At 43.9% G+C, this 17343-nt stretch overlaps 1 protein-coding gene across 7 annotated transcripts in view; it reads left to right on the top strand.

Annotated features, from left to right (window-relative positions):
* The window catches only part of SNX30 (sorting nexin family member 30), a 109191-nt gene that overhangs the window by 37178 nt on the left and 54670 nt on the right, over positions 1 to 17343 (top strand). For 4 of the 7 annotated variants that reach the window (XM_042242883.2, XM_042242882.2, XM_027964110.3 and 1 more), the window contains one exon: positions 12459 to 12650. The exons of 1 other annotated variant lie outside the window; for it this stretch is intronic. In XM_042242883.2, coding sequence (XP_042098817.1) covers positions 12459 to 12650 — 192 coding nt within the window. Of the gene's footprint in view, positions 1 to 427; positions 535 to 12458; positions 12651 to 17343 lie in introns of all 7 variants that reach the window. 2 more of the 7 variants (XM_060408908.1, XM_042242881.2) reach the window with 1 other exon arrangement.

The following is a 17343-nucleotide window of genomic DNA, read 5'->3' as shown; positions in this document are numbered from 1 at the left end:
CCGCTGGACCGCCAGGGAAGCCCCTGACTTTGTTTCATCCTCATAGTTCATAGGCATATAAGGTCGCAGTATTTTTTTTTTCCCTGTCATTCATTCCTTGACTTCTTTTATCTGTTTCTGCCCTCTACGTTTGTACCCAGTCTGAAATACTTCCACTCATCCTTATATTAATATTTACAGAACTCGTTTCTGCCTCTGAGCTCAGAACACCCACCTAAGAGGGCCAGACCAACCAGTATGAAGCACAGGGCCCTTTTCTTGCATGTCCTTCGTTCCTGCCTTTCCGCCACTTTCCTTTTCTGGTTACTTAGTTGTGAAACTCTCTTGAGCTGTTTTGGTGTAGAATGTCCTACTCTTGCTTTTTATCTCACTCTTGGTTGTTTAGGACTGTGATCAGCTGGATGTTGAGTGCCTTCTTATTTTCCAGTAAATCCGTTCACCATGGAAATAGAGAGAGATCCCCCATGTCCCGGTCCAGTTCGAGTCATGTCAGTAGGAGTGTGGGGATTAGATCTGGAGCAACCAGGTAGCCAGGTAGGTCTCAAGCCTAGAAATGCATCTGTACTTTTGGGTGGGAGGTGGGCATGCTTCAGGCTTCTAAAAAGGATGCCATGGGGATTGCATATCTCAGGCTTTGAAGAATTTCTCAGAAAACCATCTGTTTTAGCTCCTCTGTGGTTAGATGCAGATTCTTGAATCAACACAAGTGTTTAATGCCCCAAGACTAATATTGAGAGGATCCTGTTAGGGAAAGAGTCCTAATAGATGAAGCAACTGTGACCTATTTGAGTACAGTCACATATTTCCTTCTAATTTGACAAATGCTCACCTCAGGTTAGTTTTAGGCTGGGATGGAGGTTCAAGGGCATCCTCCTAAAGGCTGGACCTAAAGGCTGGGTCTGTGTGTCACAGATGGTTGAGCGTGAGAGTACGCAATTAAGGAGCACAGATTGTTGAGCATGAGAGTACTCAACTAAGGAGCGATTTGAATTTAGGGAGCTCATGTAAGTTCAGATATACTTCTGCTTCCTTTTTTAATTGAGAGAGACAGTTTAGAAGCAGCAGGGCTTAACTTTGTCCCCCATGGGTACTTTTGGGACTCTAAAAATGCTAGGTTCTCTCCGAAGGAAGAGTCAGATTTACAAGGGCACGTGCAAAATTTTGCACATAATTTTTGGCATGGGGTGTCTTTGGATTCTAGAAAAGAGTCCCAGTTATGGAGGAATGGTGAGCCTCAGGTCATTTTTGAGGACAAGACACTTTTAGTCTTGCTCAATGCTCAAGGCTGTTTTAAGCACAGCTGAATGGTGTAAGCGTAGCCTTAAAAGTAACCACTTCACTTGAACTGGTGGTGGAGTCTTGCCCTGGTCTGTTCCTCACTTTAATGGTTTTTGTCCTTGGAAAGGGATTTGGTCTGAGGTGATGATTAATCAACAAGTGTTTGATCCCCTAGTAGATATTCAACAATATAAGTATATTGTTTTGTCTCAGTCCTTGTTCTGAAAACCAAGATGCTTCCCTTCTCTTTCCGTAGGCGTCTGACTCGTTACCTCAGACTCTTGAGTGCATTCCACGTGTGCAGTGCTGTGTCAGACGGTAACAAAAATCATGTCAGTTAGGACCAGTTTGTGAGATGCACAAATGGTACAGTTAAGGAGTGTTATGTGAAGGGTGGGAAAGAACTGAAACATACAAGGGATTATGGTAGCACATTGCTTGTGTGTTACCTTGAATCCGTACACCCTCTGTGTCATAGATGGAGAAACTGGGCTCAGAGAGATTGAGTACCTCACTCCAGGCCTGGTGAGGAGCAAAGCCAGAATTCAAGCCCAGTCATTTGGACTCTAACAAGCCCAGGTCTTCCTTCCTGCGTTGCCTCGTCTGTTAAAAGACCAGAGGTAGATGGAGTGTATTAAGGTTGGGAGAGTATAGAAATGAGGCCCTTAGACTGAATATCCCCAGTAGGTTTTTTTTTTTTTTTTTGACTGCACTGGATCTTAGTTGCAGCTTGTGGGATCCATTTCTCCTGACCAGGGAGTGATCCCAGGCCCAAGCTTGGTGTCTTAGCCTCTGGACCACCAGGGAAGTACCCCCAGTAGGTCTTTATGAAACATTGTTTCTCCTCTGTTGATTGCCACCAATCATGTAACTTTTTCTCAGCTGGTCTTCTGGAGCTCTTTATGTGCTCCGGACCTCATTCTCATTCTTGTATGGGGTGTCTGGGTTATGTGGTGAACCACAGCCCTAGGTGAGAGAGCAAAGACCTGACGTCCTCACATTACTGCCTGCATGACTGCTTACGTGCAACTTCTGAGTCTTTTCTTATAAGTGACACAAACAACTTGGATGATCTGAGGGGTTCTCCGCCCCAGAGCCCTGCGTGATTTTGATGTAGAAATGTCAGGGAGGAATGACTTTTCTGCTGAGCTTTCAGTTGGCAGATTGCATCAAGGTGGGAAGGAAAGAGGTTTTCAGAGAGGTTTCTAGTCATGTTCTCTTTGTTGGGTACTTTGGCTGAGGTTTAATTCATGTGTTCAGAAAGCTGTCTGCTTGGCCTTTTCGTTCCTCCACATCATGCATATATTTGACCAGCAACAGAGTTACAACCTTTGTGATGTGGGTCCTAGGTATCATTCAGTTAGGGACAAGCTTGCAGAAATACCTCTCCTTCAGCCTGGAATGTGCAGACCAAGCTCTCCCACTGTCTTGTTTTTCTGTTCAGCAAATTTTCTTGTTATTCTCGAGTTGCCCCAGCAGCCTTTGCGTGCCTCCCTCATTTCGCATGGACCTCCATTGTATCCCAAGTTGTTTTGCGTCATAGGTAGAGGTTTTTGTGGCCATGTGCCCAGCCAGATTGAGTCATCTAAACACAGGGGTCATATCCTCGTAGCTCTGTGTCAGCACTTTGACTAACGTGTGTTAGATATTTCACTATGTGGTTGAACAGTATATATCCTCTTTAGAAGGATGGAAAGAGATCATGTTTAAATTCATCTGAGGGTAGGAAAAAACCTTTCCTCCCAAGAATCACAGGAATGTCTGAAGAGTCTTAGAAAAAGCTGGTAGTAAACATTGGAAGCTGAGCTGGAGAATGTGGATGTGGGCTCTTGCTCTTCATTTGTAATCTTGCTGGAGGTCGTCTTTTGGGTCAGTAGAGGATTTTACATGAAGGGAGTTTTTCTAATAGAAAAGCTGGGGAAACAGTTTCATTTGAAATGACTTTATTAACCTACAAATAATTACAAGTGATCTCTTAACCCATGTCTAAAGAAGAGCCTTTTTGCCTTATAAGTAATGCTCCAGAATCTGAAGTGGGGAAATGTAAGTCTGCTCAAGGCAGATGCTAACCTAGACGTCACAGACTGCTGGGCTGTGAGAATTTGGGGACACTTGTGCAAGCAACCTTGGAGGTTTGGGAGAATATTGGAGATGTGATTCTAGGACAGGGGTGGAAAGGAAGGAAGACTGAACTTCTGCTGATGAGCAAGTAAGAGTTCTAGGACTTAGGTCACACAGTTAAGATGAATTTTATGTAACTCTGCAGGAAAAAAAAAAAAGCTGTACCTCTTAAAATTCCATGTTCTTTATACACTATTTCCTACCCAGATTAAAAAAAAATTATGCAGACATTTTTGGGACTTCCTGGTGGTCCAGTGATTAACTCCCAATGTAGAGGGGGTTGATCCCTGGTCGGGTAACTAAGGTCCTTCGTGCTGCATAGCTCAGCCACAAAATAAATTGCGTAGACATTTTTATAATTATATGTATTAGCCTTGCTGTGGTAGTGAACAGCTCGCAAAATACAGAGGTTTGCAGCCAGCATTCATTTCTAGGTCAAGTTACGTGTTGGTGGCTATGAGTCCGTTGCTATGGCTCTTTTCCACAAGTCTCCGTTCTGAAAGCTCAGCCCGTTTGGCACGTGCTAGTTGCAGAGCAGAGGAGGGAAGAGACCATGAGAGCTGATGGAAACATGCCCTGGCTCTTAACGCATCTGCTCCCATCTGGCGTAGATCACATTCGCTCATGCACCACTGGCCGAAACAGGTTACTTAGGGAGTGGGGATGAGCTTTCCTGGCGGCAGTCACTTGGCAATAGTGAGGGTATATAATCCTCTTAAAGGTACGGAGTGAATAGTTGCGAACGATAATACAGTCTACCATACGGTTTGGTTTCTGTCCTCTCCTTTGGTTGCTGAACCACGTAGTAAATGCCTTACCTCGATTTAGACTTACAATTTTAAAATGCGTTAAATGCATTTTCTGCCTGTTATGGGTATCACAATTTTAGATTAATTTTTGAAGAAAGCACCCTTTGGCCATAAAGTAATGTGGTAGATCCCTGCGTGTTTGGCTTGAATGACTGCAGTGCATGGAGCCCTGCCGTACATTGTTGATTTAGCTCAAGTCTCCGGAGCGATATGAATAAAGGAGTGGTATTAGGTATCAGAGTCTTGTTTCTGAATTTAATAGACGTGCCTTCAGGGTTTCATATTGCTTCCTTCTTTAAAACTATATTACTAAGCTCTAATTCACATACTCTAAAATTCATCATTTTAAACTATACAATTGAGTGGTTTTTAGTGTACTCACAGCACTGTGCCACCATCATTAAGGTTGAATTCCAGATTATTTTGTCACCTGAAAAAGAAAGCTCATATTTATTGTGTTCACTCCCATTTCCTCTTGCCTCCAGCCCCTGGCAACCAAAAGTCTGCTTTCTGTCTCTCTAATTTGCCTGTCTGGCTTCTTCATATAAATGGAATTATACACGTGGCCTTTCATGTCTGGCTTCTTTCACTTAGAGCAGTGTTTTCAAGGTTCATAGCTGATGTTTTCAGATATATACTCTTTAACATATTTAGGGATCTTTTTTTCCTTAGTTAGAGATTTTAATGGAATGAGTGATATTTACCAGTGAGTGATGCCAACAAACATTTTGGCAGATGTGTACACGATTATATTGGACAATGATCAGTTAATGTAATACATAGCATTATAACTTTCTTAAATAATTTTTGATTTCCTGGAGAATGTTTGACTCAACCCTGATATATTATATTTCTTTCTTTCTTTTAAAAACCAGTTCTTTTAATGTACCATTTACTTTATTGACAAAGTTTACAGTTAATCCGATTTCCTTTTTTTGTCCTACTATCTTGATATCAGATATTCTCTGATGGCTTAGACAGTAAAGAATATGTCTGGAATTCAGGAGACCCTGTTCGATCCATGGGTTGGGAAGATCCCCTGGAGAAGGGAATGGCTACCCACTCCAGTGTTCTTGCCTGGAGAATTCCATGGATAGAGGAGCCTGGCGGGCTACAGTCCATGGTGTTGCAGAGTTGGACTCGACTAAGCGACTAACACTTTCAGTTTTTCATAGGTAACTCCTATAATAAAATGATTTGAAACCTTCCTCATGTTTTGAAGTGTTTTGGAGTGTTTGAACAAAACAGAGCTTTTTTCCATGAGGCTCATTAGAGCTCAGCTGTAAAGCCATTGGGACTTAGCTCACCTCTCAGTAAAAGTTCTCTGACCACAGTGCTGAGGTTATTTATTTGTTTAGATTTTGTGCCTGAATTAATTTCTCCTTGGCCATACATTTTCCTGCAAAGTCATCAAATTCGTAGAGACTTAAAGATTTATTAACATAGCTATTCATAGCACACCCTTGTAATTTATAATCATACGTAGAAGTAAGATTTAAACCACTGTTGCCTGCTCATTTTCCCCCACACTCTTTCTGTATTGATCAGGCTTCCTAAGTTTTAGTTAATATAATTAATCTTTTAGAAGAATTAAATTTTTTGTTTCATTTATAAGTTACACATTAAAAAAAAAAAAAAAACACATTTTTTTGGCCAGGCAGCATGTAGGACCTTAGTTCCCCGACCAGGGATTGAACCTGTGCCCTCTGCCTTGGAAGCTCAGAGTCCTAATCACTGGACCACCAGGGAAGTCCCCTGTTTGTTTTCAATTTATGCTTTAATTTTTTTATTCCCTCTTCTACTCTCTGTTGACTTTTCTTTTTAAATGAGAGTACAAAGTAAATGTGGACTACAGCGTACTGTTTCGTGGGATAAATCTTTTTCAAATGTATACATTTATCTGCTCTTAAGGTCTATTGCTTTCCTCATGTTTCAGCTTTCTTGGGTCTGGATGATGAGTTAACATAGGCTGGATAAATGTTTCGGTTTTCTTGGGTCTAATGAGGTAATACAGGCCTGCTAGTTGCCTCTCACCAGAACAGATGAGTAATTAGATACCCTGTTTGCACCTGATGTTACCTTTGTCTTCTCGGACTGTAGGTTAAGTTGAGTGACCAGCTGACAGGTCAGTTGAGTGGTCTGTCTGTGGGGAAAAGCCCTAGAAGAGAGCAAGCCAGGGTCAGGGGCAGGCGGTTAGCAAGACCTGGCTTGGTTCCTCTGTTGTTTGGGTCCAGTATAGCCTGGCCTCCTCCTCGCTCTACGTGCTCTCCTCATCTCGTGGAGTTCAGCATTTTCAGAATGTGCGCTCTTGCCTCCTCTGTGCTTGGTGGACCCACCCAGGGCAGCTGACTTCATGAAGGTGCAAGCAGGCACCTTCTTGTTCCTCTGACCGTTCTCTTGTTCAGGATGCCTTGAGAGGCTTTGGCAGGCTCTTCTGAAACTAGATCATTGTGGTGCCCACATTTCTCTGCTGCTACTGCTAAGTCGCTTCAGTCATGTCCGACTCTGTGCGACCCCATAGACAGCAGCCCACTAGGCTTCGCCATCCCTGGGATTCTCCAGGCAAGAACACTGGAGTGGGTTGCCATTTCCTTCTCCAGTGCATGGAAGTGAAAAGTGAAAGTGAAGTCACTCAGTTGTGTCCGACTCTTCGCGACCCCATGGACTGCTGCAGCCCACCAGGCTCCTCCGCCCATGGGATTTTCCAGGCAAGAGTACTGGAGGGGGCTGCCATCACATTTCTCTAACGGTATCAAAAAGAGAAACTGCAGTATTTTAGCATGACTTGTTTTCATTACATCCATGTTGGCTCCTAATGCATACTACTTTCTTTCCTAAACCCTGTGTTTAATATAGCAATAGAATTTTACTGGTGACTTCTGTTAGTTTAATAACCTGTTTTGGGGTTGGTTGACCATGATGTTGGATCTTTTAACTGAAATTCTTTGAATAAGCGGAGTTTCCGGAGTGGCCTAATTATATATTTCTCTTCCTAAGTAAAAAGGGGTGGCTGGGAGAAGAAATTCTCTTATAACTGAAACTGCATAGTAAGAATTGATCATTTGGAGCAATGAGAAGTTTTCATTTATTTGTCAGCTCTGCAGTTGTAACTCTCACAAGGGCTACTGTAGATAGACCTATTGTTACAGTGAAATATTAACAAAGATGTGGTTAAGGCAGGGACTGTGACTCTAGGTGTAATTTTAATTTTTAGCAGCATTTATTGTTGGACTGCAAGGAGATCCAACCAGTCCATTCTGAAGGAGATCAGCCCTGGGTTTTCTTTGGAAGGAATGATGCTAAAGCTGAAACTCTGGTACTTTAGCCACCTCATGCAAAGAGTTGACTCATTGGAAAAGACTCTGATGCTGGAGGGATTGGAGGCAGGAGGAGAAGGGGATGACAGAGGATGAGATGGCTGGATGGCATCATGGACTCAATGGACGTGAGTCTGAGTGAACTCTGGGAGTTGGTGATGGACAGGGAGGCCTGGCGTGCTGCGATTCATGGGGTCGCTAAGAGTCAGACATGACTGAGCGACTGAACTGAACTGATTGTCTGCTGTGAACCCAGCCCCATAGTCTGTAAGGGTATGCACGAATATGTGCAGACAAGTTGACTTTGGTGTGTGTGTGTATTTTAATAGTGATGTAGAGACTACCATGTTCCAGGTACTGTTCCAGTTGCTCCATTTGTTAACTCAGTCTCATCATTTTATAAGTGAGGAAATCGGGGCATAGAGAGATTAGGAATTTGCTGAAGTCATGCTGCTAGTAAATAGTGGAACCGGGGTTCAAAACTAGACAGTTTGGCTAGGTTGGCCTGTTTCATTCACATTCAACTGGCATTTATTGAGTACGTTATATTGGGAAGAGATTGAGTTGGATCATTGCCAAAACTCATTCATTCATCAAATACTTACTGAGTACCTACTATGTGTCACAGAACAGAGGAGTGGACAAGACAATGTCTCTGCTCCTGTGGAACTTATGGACTGGTGGGGAGTCAGACAATCAATTAATATACAATACATTTTCAGAGAGAAGTGAGTCCTGCGATGAAAATAAAGCCAGGGAAGGGACTGGAAAATGCTGGAGGGGTGCAGGGCTATTTTTAGATTTTTGTGGGCTGAGAACGCCTCTCCGAGTGGGTGTCATTTGAGCAAAAACCAGTTTGAGGAGAAAAGCCAGCCCAGTGGCAACAGGAGCCAGGAGAGCCATGTCCAGGCAAAGTGAGCCGCAAGCGTGAAGGCCCTGAGGTCAGGGTGAGCCAAGGCCAGAGCGTGTAGAGCAGGATGAGCGGGGGGAAGGGGAGGATGTCTGGGAGGAGGTCAGAGATAGTGATAAGATCATGCTGGCCCTGGTGGGTTATGGGAGGGAATCTGGATTTTATTCTGAACGTGAGTGGGTGGAAGTCTTGGAGAGTTTTGAGCCAGTGTGTGTATGTGTGTGTGATGTGTTTTGATTGACATTTTTCAGAGCACATTCTGGCTGCAGTAAGGAGGACTGACCGTAAGGGAGCAGCAAGGAAACAGGAGGGTTTTGCGTTCAGCCAAGGGGCTGTCTCACTTCTCCCGTCCTGTAAGTCACTCTAGTTGCAAAGGCACGGCTCTCCCACAGTGCCTGCTCAGGTCTCAGGGAAGCAGACACGCTGCCGGAGGGCTCCGGGGGCAGAGGAGTCACGTCACTGAGTCCACCTGACCCCTGCCCTTCCTCCGAAGATTTTCATATATTCTCTTTACCTTTGTTCCTCATGGGGACAGTATCTTGAGAGGGGTTATCTGGGGAATAACGTGTATTCAGACCCTAAAGGAAAATGTTTGCATTCCTGGACTTGTTTTAAAAACAGACGCTTCGTGTTTATCCAAAAGGATTTATGGCCTGAGAATGGAGACAGGGGACGGTGTTGGGCTGGGAAATGCCACACAAAGGGGATTCAGCTTGATCACACCCTTGACCCCAGAAGCCTGGGCTCAACTAAGCAGAGTGATGACTGGCTTCCATACATTTGAACACAGTCCTCAACTTTTTGAGTCTGCTTCCTTATTGGTAGAGATAGTGTTTGCTTACTAACCTCACAAGGTTGACACTGGGGGCAGTGAAATAAGAATGTGGAAGCCCTGTGCACGGATGTGTCGTGGAACTCGAAGACCGTAGCTTCCCTTTTTAGAAATTCCAGGCATATCGCTCATTAGCTATGCATATATGCTCAAATAACACCCCAGGGAACACCTTGCGGGATAGGTATGGGTGCTTTTCCTGGTTGTGTAGTTCTAAAGGAAAGAATGCTATGTGACAAGGTCTGGCTGACGTGCTCTTGTCTTCCCCAAACCCCACTCACTGACTTGAGAACTGAAGTTCCCACTCTCCGTCCAAGCCTTTTTAGACCTTCTTGTGGGCTGTTCCTGGAGAGTTATTGACTCAGGTCCCCAGAGCAAAGGTTAGGGGAGTTGGCTGGAGTCATGGGGGGACCTGCAAACAAACGGATAATCACACACACACACAAACAAGGCACAGTTAACAGTTGTTGGGGACGCACAGTACTTATGGGTAAGCTATATATGTAAATAAATGATTAAAACTATGAAAATTGCTTCCGTGGATGTATCTTCAAGGTATTGAGAAGGGAGTGGCTGTTCTGCCTGGGCGTGGATCCAGGAAGGATTCCAAGAGGGGGTCATTTGGGCAGATTCCTGTGAGATCCTTGGAGCCCCCTGCATATAAAGAAGGGTGTGTATATGCCGTGCAAGCCATGATGAGGATTATGCAATAGCGTAGTGATTTCCAGGATCAGTTCAGGCCAGACTGGGGACATTTGCTGTCTGAGCTGATGTTGGCTTATCTGACTAAAGGTTTTGAATTCTTTCATTCTTTTGTGCAATGTTTAGCTGTAGGTGATAAAGCTTTTCTGAGGCCCAGTGAGCTAGAGTTGACCAAAAAAAAAAATCAGAGGGGGCCCCTCAATGCCTAATTGAGTGTCTTACCTGAGGTCAGCGTTTAAATATTTACTGAAGAGATAAAGATGTGATGGTTGTCTCAGAGCTCCAGAGATGTCCTCTCATGGATCCCTAGGCCCTGGGGTAGGACACTGCATGCCCCGTGGCATCAGTGTGCTGAGGAAGCAGTTTGCAGGATACTGCTGTATCAAGGTTCTGTGGGCCACACGAGAGCAGCTGCTGAGGGGCTTACCTTCCCAGCTGACAAGCCCCTTGGCTGAGAAGTGGAGGGGTGGGGTCCGTTCCCATTGAGTATCTTCTGTGAAATGGTACCCTTTCAGTAATTACAAAAGTATTTGTGATGACATATGTTAATAATGTGATTAAATTATCTGTGGTCAGGGAGACAAAGGAAGGTGCTTTTTTAATTTACTTTCCATCACCCATTGAGATGGGTGACATTGCCCTTGACCCCAGACCATGCTTCCCTCCGCCTTGTTCCAGACCCTGTTCCCAGATGTGCCCTGCTCAGCTGGAGCTCGTAGATATGATGGCTTGGTTGACTTTTCATTTCCTGTATGTTCTTTTCTCTGGGGGCTAAGTCATATCCAGCCTGCACACAAGAAGATATCATTCAGGGGAAAGCACCTCCCCACCCGCAGCCTGTGATCTGACTGCCCCACAGGTCAGGAATGCAGACAACATTCCTGACCAAGGCCCTTTGCTTAGTATCATGTCATTTCTTGCCATATTCCTTAGTCGTTGCCTTCTAATTATTCCAAGGTGACATTCAGAGGCTTTCACATCTGCTAGGACAGGGTTTTGTTCTCTTGTCAAATCTTAAAATCAGAAAAGCAGCAGTAGCATAAGGTAACTGGAAGAAAAGCAGAAAAGGTAACTAGAAGACTGCATATTTTTTGATATTAAAGGGACATAATTGATTCAAGTGGCCTCCTGCTGAGACCTAAGAAAGAAGTCCCTAAGTTTTTAACCTTTCCTCCCCTTTCTTTTCTGGTATTTGCTCTCCCCACCTCCTTTAAGCTTTTCTATTGTGGAGAATTTTAAACAAATATGGAAGAGGAGAGAATTTTTAATGAATCTGCAAGTACCAGCTTCAATAATGATCAACTTTGGTGTATCTTGACTCTTTGTGAATCCATGGAGTGTAGCCCACCAGACTCCTCTGACTGTGGAATTCTCCAGGCAAGAAAGAATACTGGAGTGGGTGGCTATTCCCTTCTCCAGGAGATCTTCCTGACCCAGGGATTGAACCCAGGTCTCCTGCTTTGCAGGCAGTTTGTTTACTGTCTGAGCCACCAAGGAAGCCCATTACCCACCTGTCTGTCTTTAATTATTAAAAAAAAATGTTAACACCACACATTCCATCATTTAATCTATGAATACCATAGTTACATGATACTAAAAGATGAAGACTTTGTAAAATCACCATACTTTCATTACCACACCTAATAATTCCTTCATGTCATCAAATAAATATTTGCTATTAAAGTTTTCCTGAATATCCAAAAATGTTTTAACCCTGTGTTTTAATCAGGACCCACTGCAATTGTTGATAGATCTCTTAAATTTCTTTACGTCTATCGGTGTTCTTTCTCTCTCTCTCTCTTTTTTTTCCTTGCAGTTTATTTATGGAAGAAACTGGATCTCTAGTTCTCTTTAGTTTCACAGAGTGTAGATTCTGCTTATCTCGTCCTTATAGACTGTTTTAACGTGTTCCTCACTCCTCTGTGTTTCCTGTACATGGATGTTGTGCTTTGTTCAGGATGTAGATTCAGTTTTCTGGGAAGCATACTTAATAGGTAGTGGTGTGAACTTATTCCAGATATATAATGTTTAATTATCTCTTTGTGATGGTTGGTTGAGTTTTCAAATGTGTTAGATATTTAAGAGGGTTCTGGCCCTTTAATGTCCACCTGGGCCCAAGTGGCGGTCTTGAGAAAGTGGGGAAATGAGAGACTGGCGTGCTCAGGAGTTCCTTCTCTGTCCAAGTCTGACGGTGCAGGTGGCTCTTAGGAGGTGGCTCTTAGGTTCTCCGTCCCTGAACTGTTGGTTCCTGCAGCGCTGGGAAATGAATCAATAGGATTTGGTGGCGAGCACTGTCTGTCGTGTGTTTCTTGTGGTCATAAAAGACTCTGTTCACTTAAGAAATGTTAAGAAAGGAGAGGATCAGATTCTTTGAAAGTTATTTTTGTATTTAGAGGTGTTTCTCGGTTTGGCCGCGCCAGCCGCTTTGGCTGGTGTCCTCTAGGAGAGTGTTTCAGCTCACGTGTAAGGTGATTCTTTTCTTCCCTCAGGATCTCATTTTGCCCAATGGCGGTACTCCAGCAGGCACCGCGAGTCCAGCTTCTTCATCTTCCCTTCTCAACAGACTTCAGCTTGATGATGACATGGATGGTGAGACCAGAGACCTCTTTGTCACGGTTGATGACCCTAAGAAGCATGTCTGTACAATGGAGACCTACATCACGTACAGGATCACCACCAAAGTAGGTCCCTCCGTCCTCCTCCACCTGTGGGCACCGCTTGGAGAAGCCAGCCTCCCGCCGTGGTTCCTGCCTTTTCCTTTTCCCTCCCTCTGCACAGCTCTGTTCGCCTTTATCACAGCTGTGGGTACAGCTCTTTCAGAGAGTGGATATATTCAGATTTAAAAGGGTTATATGTAACTTTTTTCTTTTATCTTAAAATGAAGGAGAAATTGTGACTCCAGTCTTTCAAATTTAGTCATAGAAAGTAAGACATTTACTTTCTATGGTGACAGTGTTTAATATGTTAATATCTCATTACTTTCTCTCTCTCTCTCTCTCTCTTTTTTTGTTTTTGTTTTTGTTTTGGCTGCACTGTGTAACATGTGGGATCTTAGTTCCCCAAACAGGGATTGAACCTGAGCCCCTTGGACTGCCAGGGAAGTCCCAGAATCTCTTTACTATTGAAATTTATGAGTCATTATATCAGCCTGAAGCTCTGTGATGAGACCATGATTTTAATCTGGTGTCATTAGACTTGATGTCAAAAAAGGATGGGGATTAATATTGATTGACTTTGTGCCACGGGCCACTGTGTTACTGCCTGGCCTTTTCTGCACCGGTTGATGTTAGAAAATTTGTGTGTGTGTATATGCGCACATGCTAACTCAGTTTTCCCCCACCTCTTTTGCCACTGGGTAATATTCCTCAGTATCACTAGGTGCTTCAGTGTGTAGCATGTCCTCAGAGGTCCTAGGTTGGTACGTGTATTCCCATGAGTCATTTCTAGTTAGTTAATTTATTCCCCTTGTTGTTGTTCAATCGCTAAGTCGTGTCTGACTCTTTGACACCCCATGGACTGTAGCCAGCCAGGCTCTTCTGTCCATGGGGTTTCCCAAGCAAGAATACTGGAGTGGGTCACCATTTCCTTCTCCAGGGGATCTTCCCCACCCAGGAATCGAACCTGCGTCTCCTACATTGCAGGTGTGTTCTTTACCGCTGAGCCACCGGGGAGGCCTTGGGAAATTAGAACTTTGACTACATGTGCCTTTGTTGGCCTTTTTCACCCTGGGGTCAGCTCATCTTTTAGCCTGTAGTCAGTGAAATGCAAGCCTGGTTTGCTCGCATTTGTGCGCTAAACAGCTGAATGGCGAGGTGGCCCCCTTGCTGGCCCAGCAGTGCTCGCCTGTCTTGCTGCGCCCCTACCCCTTCTGTCCTCCGCCCCGCAGTGTGCCTCCCTGCCATCGGGCTCTCATTGCAAGGTTCAGTTTTTACTTCTTACTGTGAATTCCACTTCTGACCTCAAATCAGACTCCTTTTCTTCTCCTGTTTCAAATAGTGACACCAGGTTTAATACCTTGGTGATTCACCTGGAGCCTTCTTTCTGAGTGTTGTATAAAAAGGATGCTTAGGGATATGTGAAAAGGAGAAAAGTGAACTGCATTCACTCCATCTGAATGCAGAGTTCCAAAGAATAGCAAGGAGAGATAAGAAAGCCTTCCTCAGTGATCAGTGCAAAGAAATAGAGGAAAACAACAGAATGGGAAAGACCAGAGATCTCTTCAAGAAAATTAGAGATACCAAGGGAACATTTCATGCAGAAGATGGGCTTGATAAAGGACAGAAACGGTATGGTCCTAACAGCAGAAGATATTAAGAAAAGGTGGCAAGAATACACAGAAGAACTGTACAAAAATGATCTTCATGACCCAGATAATCACGATGGTGTGATCACTCACCTAGAGCCAGACATCCTGGAATGTGAAGTCAAGTGGGCCTTAGCATCACTACGAACAAAGCTAGTGGAGGTGATGGAATTCCAGTGGAGCTATTTCAAATGCTGAAAGATGATGCTGTGAAAGTGCTGCACTCAGTATGCCAGCAAATTTGGAAAACTCAGCAGTGGCCACAGGACTGGAAAAGGTCAGTTTTCATTCCAATGCCAAAGAATGCTCAAACTACTGCACAATTGCACTCATCTCACATGCTGGCAAAAAAGAAAGAAAGAGGGAAGAAAGGAAGAAAGAAAGAGAAGTCGCTCGGTTGTGTCCAACGTTTCGCACCCTCATGGACTGTAGCCCACCAGGCTCCTCTGTCCATGGGATTTTCCAGCAAGAGTACTAGAGTGGGTTGCCATTTCCTTCTCCAGGGGAACTTCCTAACCTAGGGATTGAACCCAGGTCTCCTGCATTGCAGGCAGATGTATTACTGTCTGAGCCACCAGGGAGGTCCACATGCTGACAAAGTAATGCTCAAAATTCTCCAAGCCAGGCTTCAACAGTATGTGAACTGAGAACTTCCAGATGTTCAAGCTGGATTTAGAACAGGCAGAGGAACCAGAGATCAAAATGCCAACATCCGTTGGATCATAGAAAAAGCAGGAGAATTCAAAAACAAATCTACTTCTGCTTCATTGACTATGCCTTTGACTGTGTAGATCACAACAAACTGGAAAATTCTTAAAGATGTGGAAAACCAGACCACCATACCTGCCTCCTGAGAAAGCTGTATGTAGGTCAAGTAGCCACAGTTAGAACCAGACATGGAGCAACAGACTGGTTCCAAATTGGGAAAGGAGTACATCAAGGCTGTATATTGTCACCCTGCTTATTTATGCAGAGTACATCATGCAAAATGCCGGGCTGGATGAAGTACAAGCTGGAATCAAAATTGCAGGGAGAAATATCAATAACCTCAGATATGCAGATGACACCACCCGTATGGCAGAAAGCAAAGAGGAACTAAAGAGCCTCTTGATGAAAGTGAAAGAGGAGAGTGAAAAGGCTGGCTTAAAACTCAACATTTAGAGAGATTATGCTAAGATCATGGCATCTGGTCCCATCACTTTATGGCAAATAGATGGGGAAACAATGACAGTGAGAGATTTTATTTTCTTGGGCTCCAAAATCACTGCAGAGGGTGACTGCAGCCATGAAATTAAAAGATGCTTGCTCCTCTGAAGAAAGGCTATGACCAACCTAGACAGCATTTTAAAAAGCAGAGATTACTTTGCCAACAAAGGTCCATCTAGTCAAAGTTATGGTTTTTCCAGTAGTCATGTATGGATGTGAGAGTTGGACCATAAAGAAGGCTGAGCACAGAATTGATGCTTTTGAACTGTGGTGTCGGAGAAGACTCTTGAGAGTCCCTTGGACCGCAAGGAGATTCAACCAGTCCATCCTAAAGGAGATCAGTCCTGGGTGTTCATTGGAAGGACTGATGCTGAAGCTGCAGTACTTTGGCCACCTGATGTGAAGAACTGACTCACTGGAAAAGACCCTGATGCTGGGAAAGATTGAGGGCAGGAGGAGAAGTGGACAACAGAGGATGAGATAGTTGGATGGCATCATCAACTCGATGGGACATGGGTTTTAGCAAGCTCCGGAGTTGGTGATAGACAGGGAGTCCATGGCGTTGCAAAGAGTCGGACATGACTGAGTGACTGAACTGAATGAACTGAGGGATATTTGAGGATGAGAGAGGGGACAGAGGGGAACACAGGTTCCCAAGCACCTGCTCTTGTCTGGGACCCCGACTCCTGCTGAGATTATCAAGTAGAGTTAATGGTCCAAGGATGAGGTTGTGCAAATACTTTATTGCTTTGACTCCCAGGCCTAGTTCAGATTTCTGATGACAAAAACTGGCCAAAGTACAGAGTTGCTTTTCCTGAGCTCAAATGAACCTAGGGCTGGGACCGAATGCAGGCAAAGTGTTGCCCACCCAGGTCTAAGTCATGGGTATCTTATCTCTCCATTTGTGGAGAGCAGCTTTCTCAGGGCCGGCAGATCCTAGCAGTTTTCTCTGCAACTTCTAGAAGATAACATTATAATAACAGAATTACTGAGCATTTCCCACATGCTGTACTTTTATGTGTTTTATTTGCAGTCGAAACCCTTCCAATTTTATATAACTAATACGTGCTCATTACAGAGAAATTAAAAAACTCAAGTAAGTTAAAACAATAAAATAGAAAAACACAAGCTCACCAGCAAGAAATAATGATTGAGAATTCTCTGAACTATTTGTCTCTATCCATTCACAAAAATGAGTATTTTGCTAGTGGCCAATTCGCCTAATATGTTGCAAATGTCTTTCGCTGCTAGTAAATGCCAGTGAGCACAATTTTATGCTATCGTTTCTAAGCGTGCAGCAGTATTCCATTCTGTGGATGGACTGTCATTTATTTTGTGCTAAGTGCTTTAAATATATCATCAGTTACTCTTCAATGAAGTAGGTACTGATAGCATTCTTACTTTTGCAAAGGAGGAACCTAAGACGCAGCAATAATTGAGAAAATTGCTCAAAGACATGCAACTAACATGTGTTGAAACTTAAACCCAGATCTGTCTTGTGCTGTGCTTTCAAAAAACATGATTTTCCAGAAAGTTCCACCCCCACGCCCCCAGCACTGTGGTGTCTACTACCATGATCTGACTGTTGAAATTGATGAAGAAGTGCAAGTAGACGGGTGTTAGACATAGAGAGGCGCCTTCTGCTCCCTTTAGAAGCCATGCTCTTCTTGACTTTTATCCCATCACCTGATAGTCATCACTAAAGCTTTTTTGTTGTTCAGTTGCTGAGTCATGGCCTACTCTTTGCAACTCCATGGACTGCAGCAGGCCAGGCTCCTTGTCCTTCACTATCTCCCAGAGTTTGCTCAAATTCATGTCCATTGAGTCAGTGATGCCATCCAACCATCTTATCCTCTCTCACCCCC

The sequence above is a fragment of the Ovis aries genome, chromosome 2 (genome assembly GCF_016772045.2).
Source record: "Ovis aries strain OAR_USU_Benz2616 breed Rambouillet chromosome 2, ARS-UI_Ramb_v3.0, whole genome shotgun sequence".
In the NCBI taxonomy this organism is placed as follows: Eukaryota; Metazoa; Chordata; class Mammalia; order Artiodactyla; family Bovidae; genus Ovis; species Ovis aries.
This window is presented reverse-complemented; position numbering and strand designations above follow the sequence as displayed.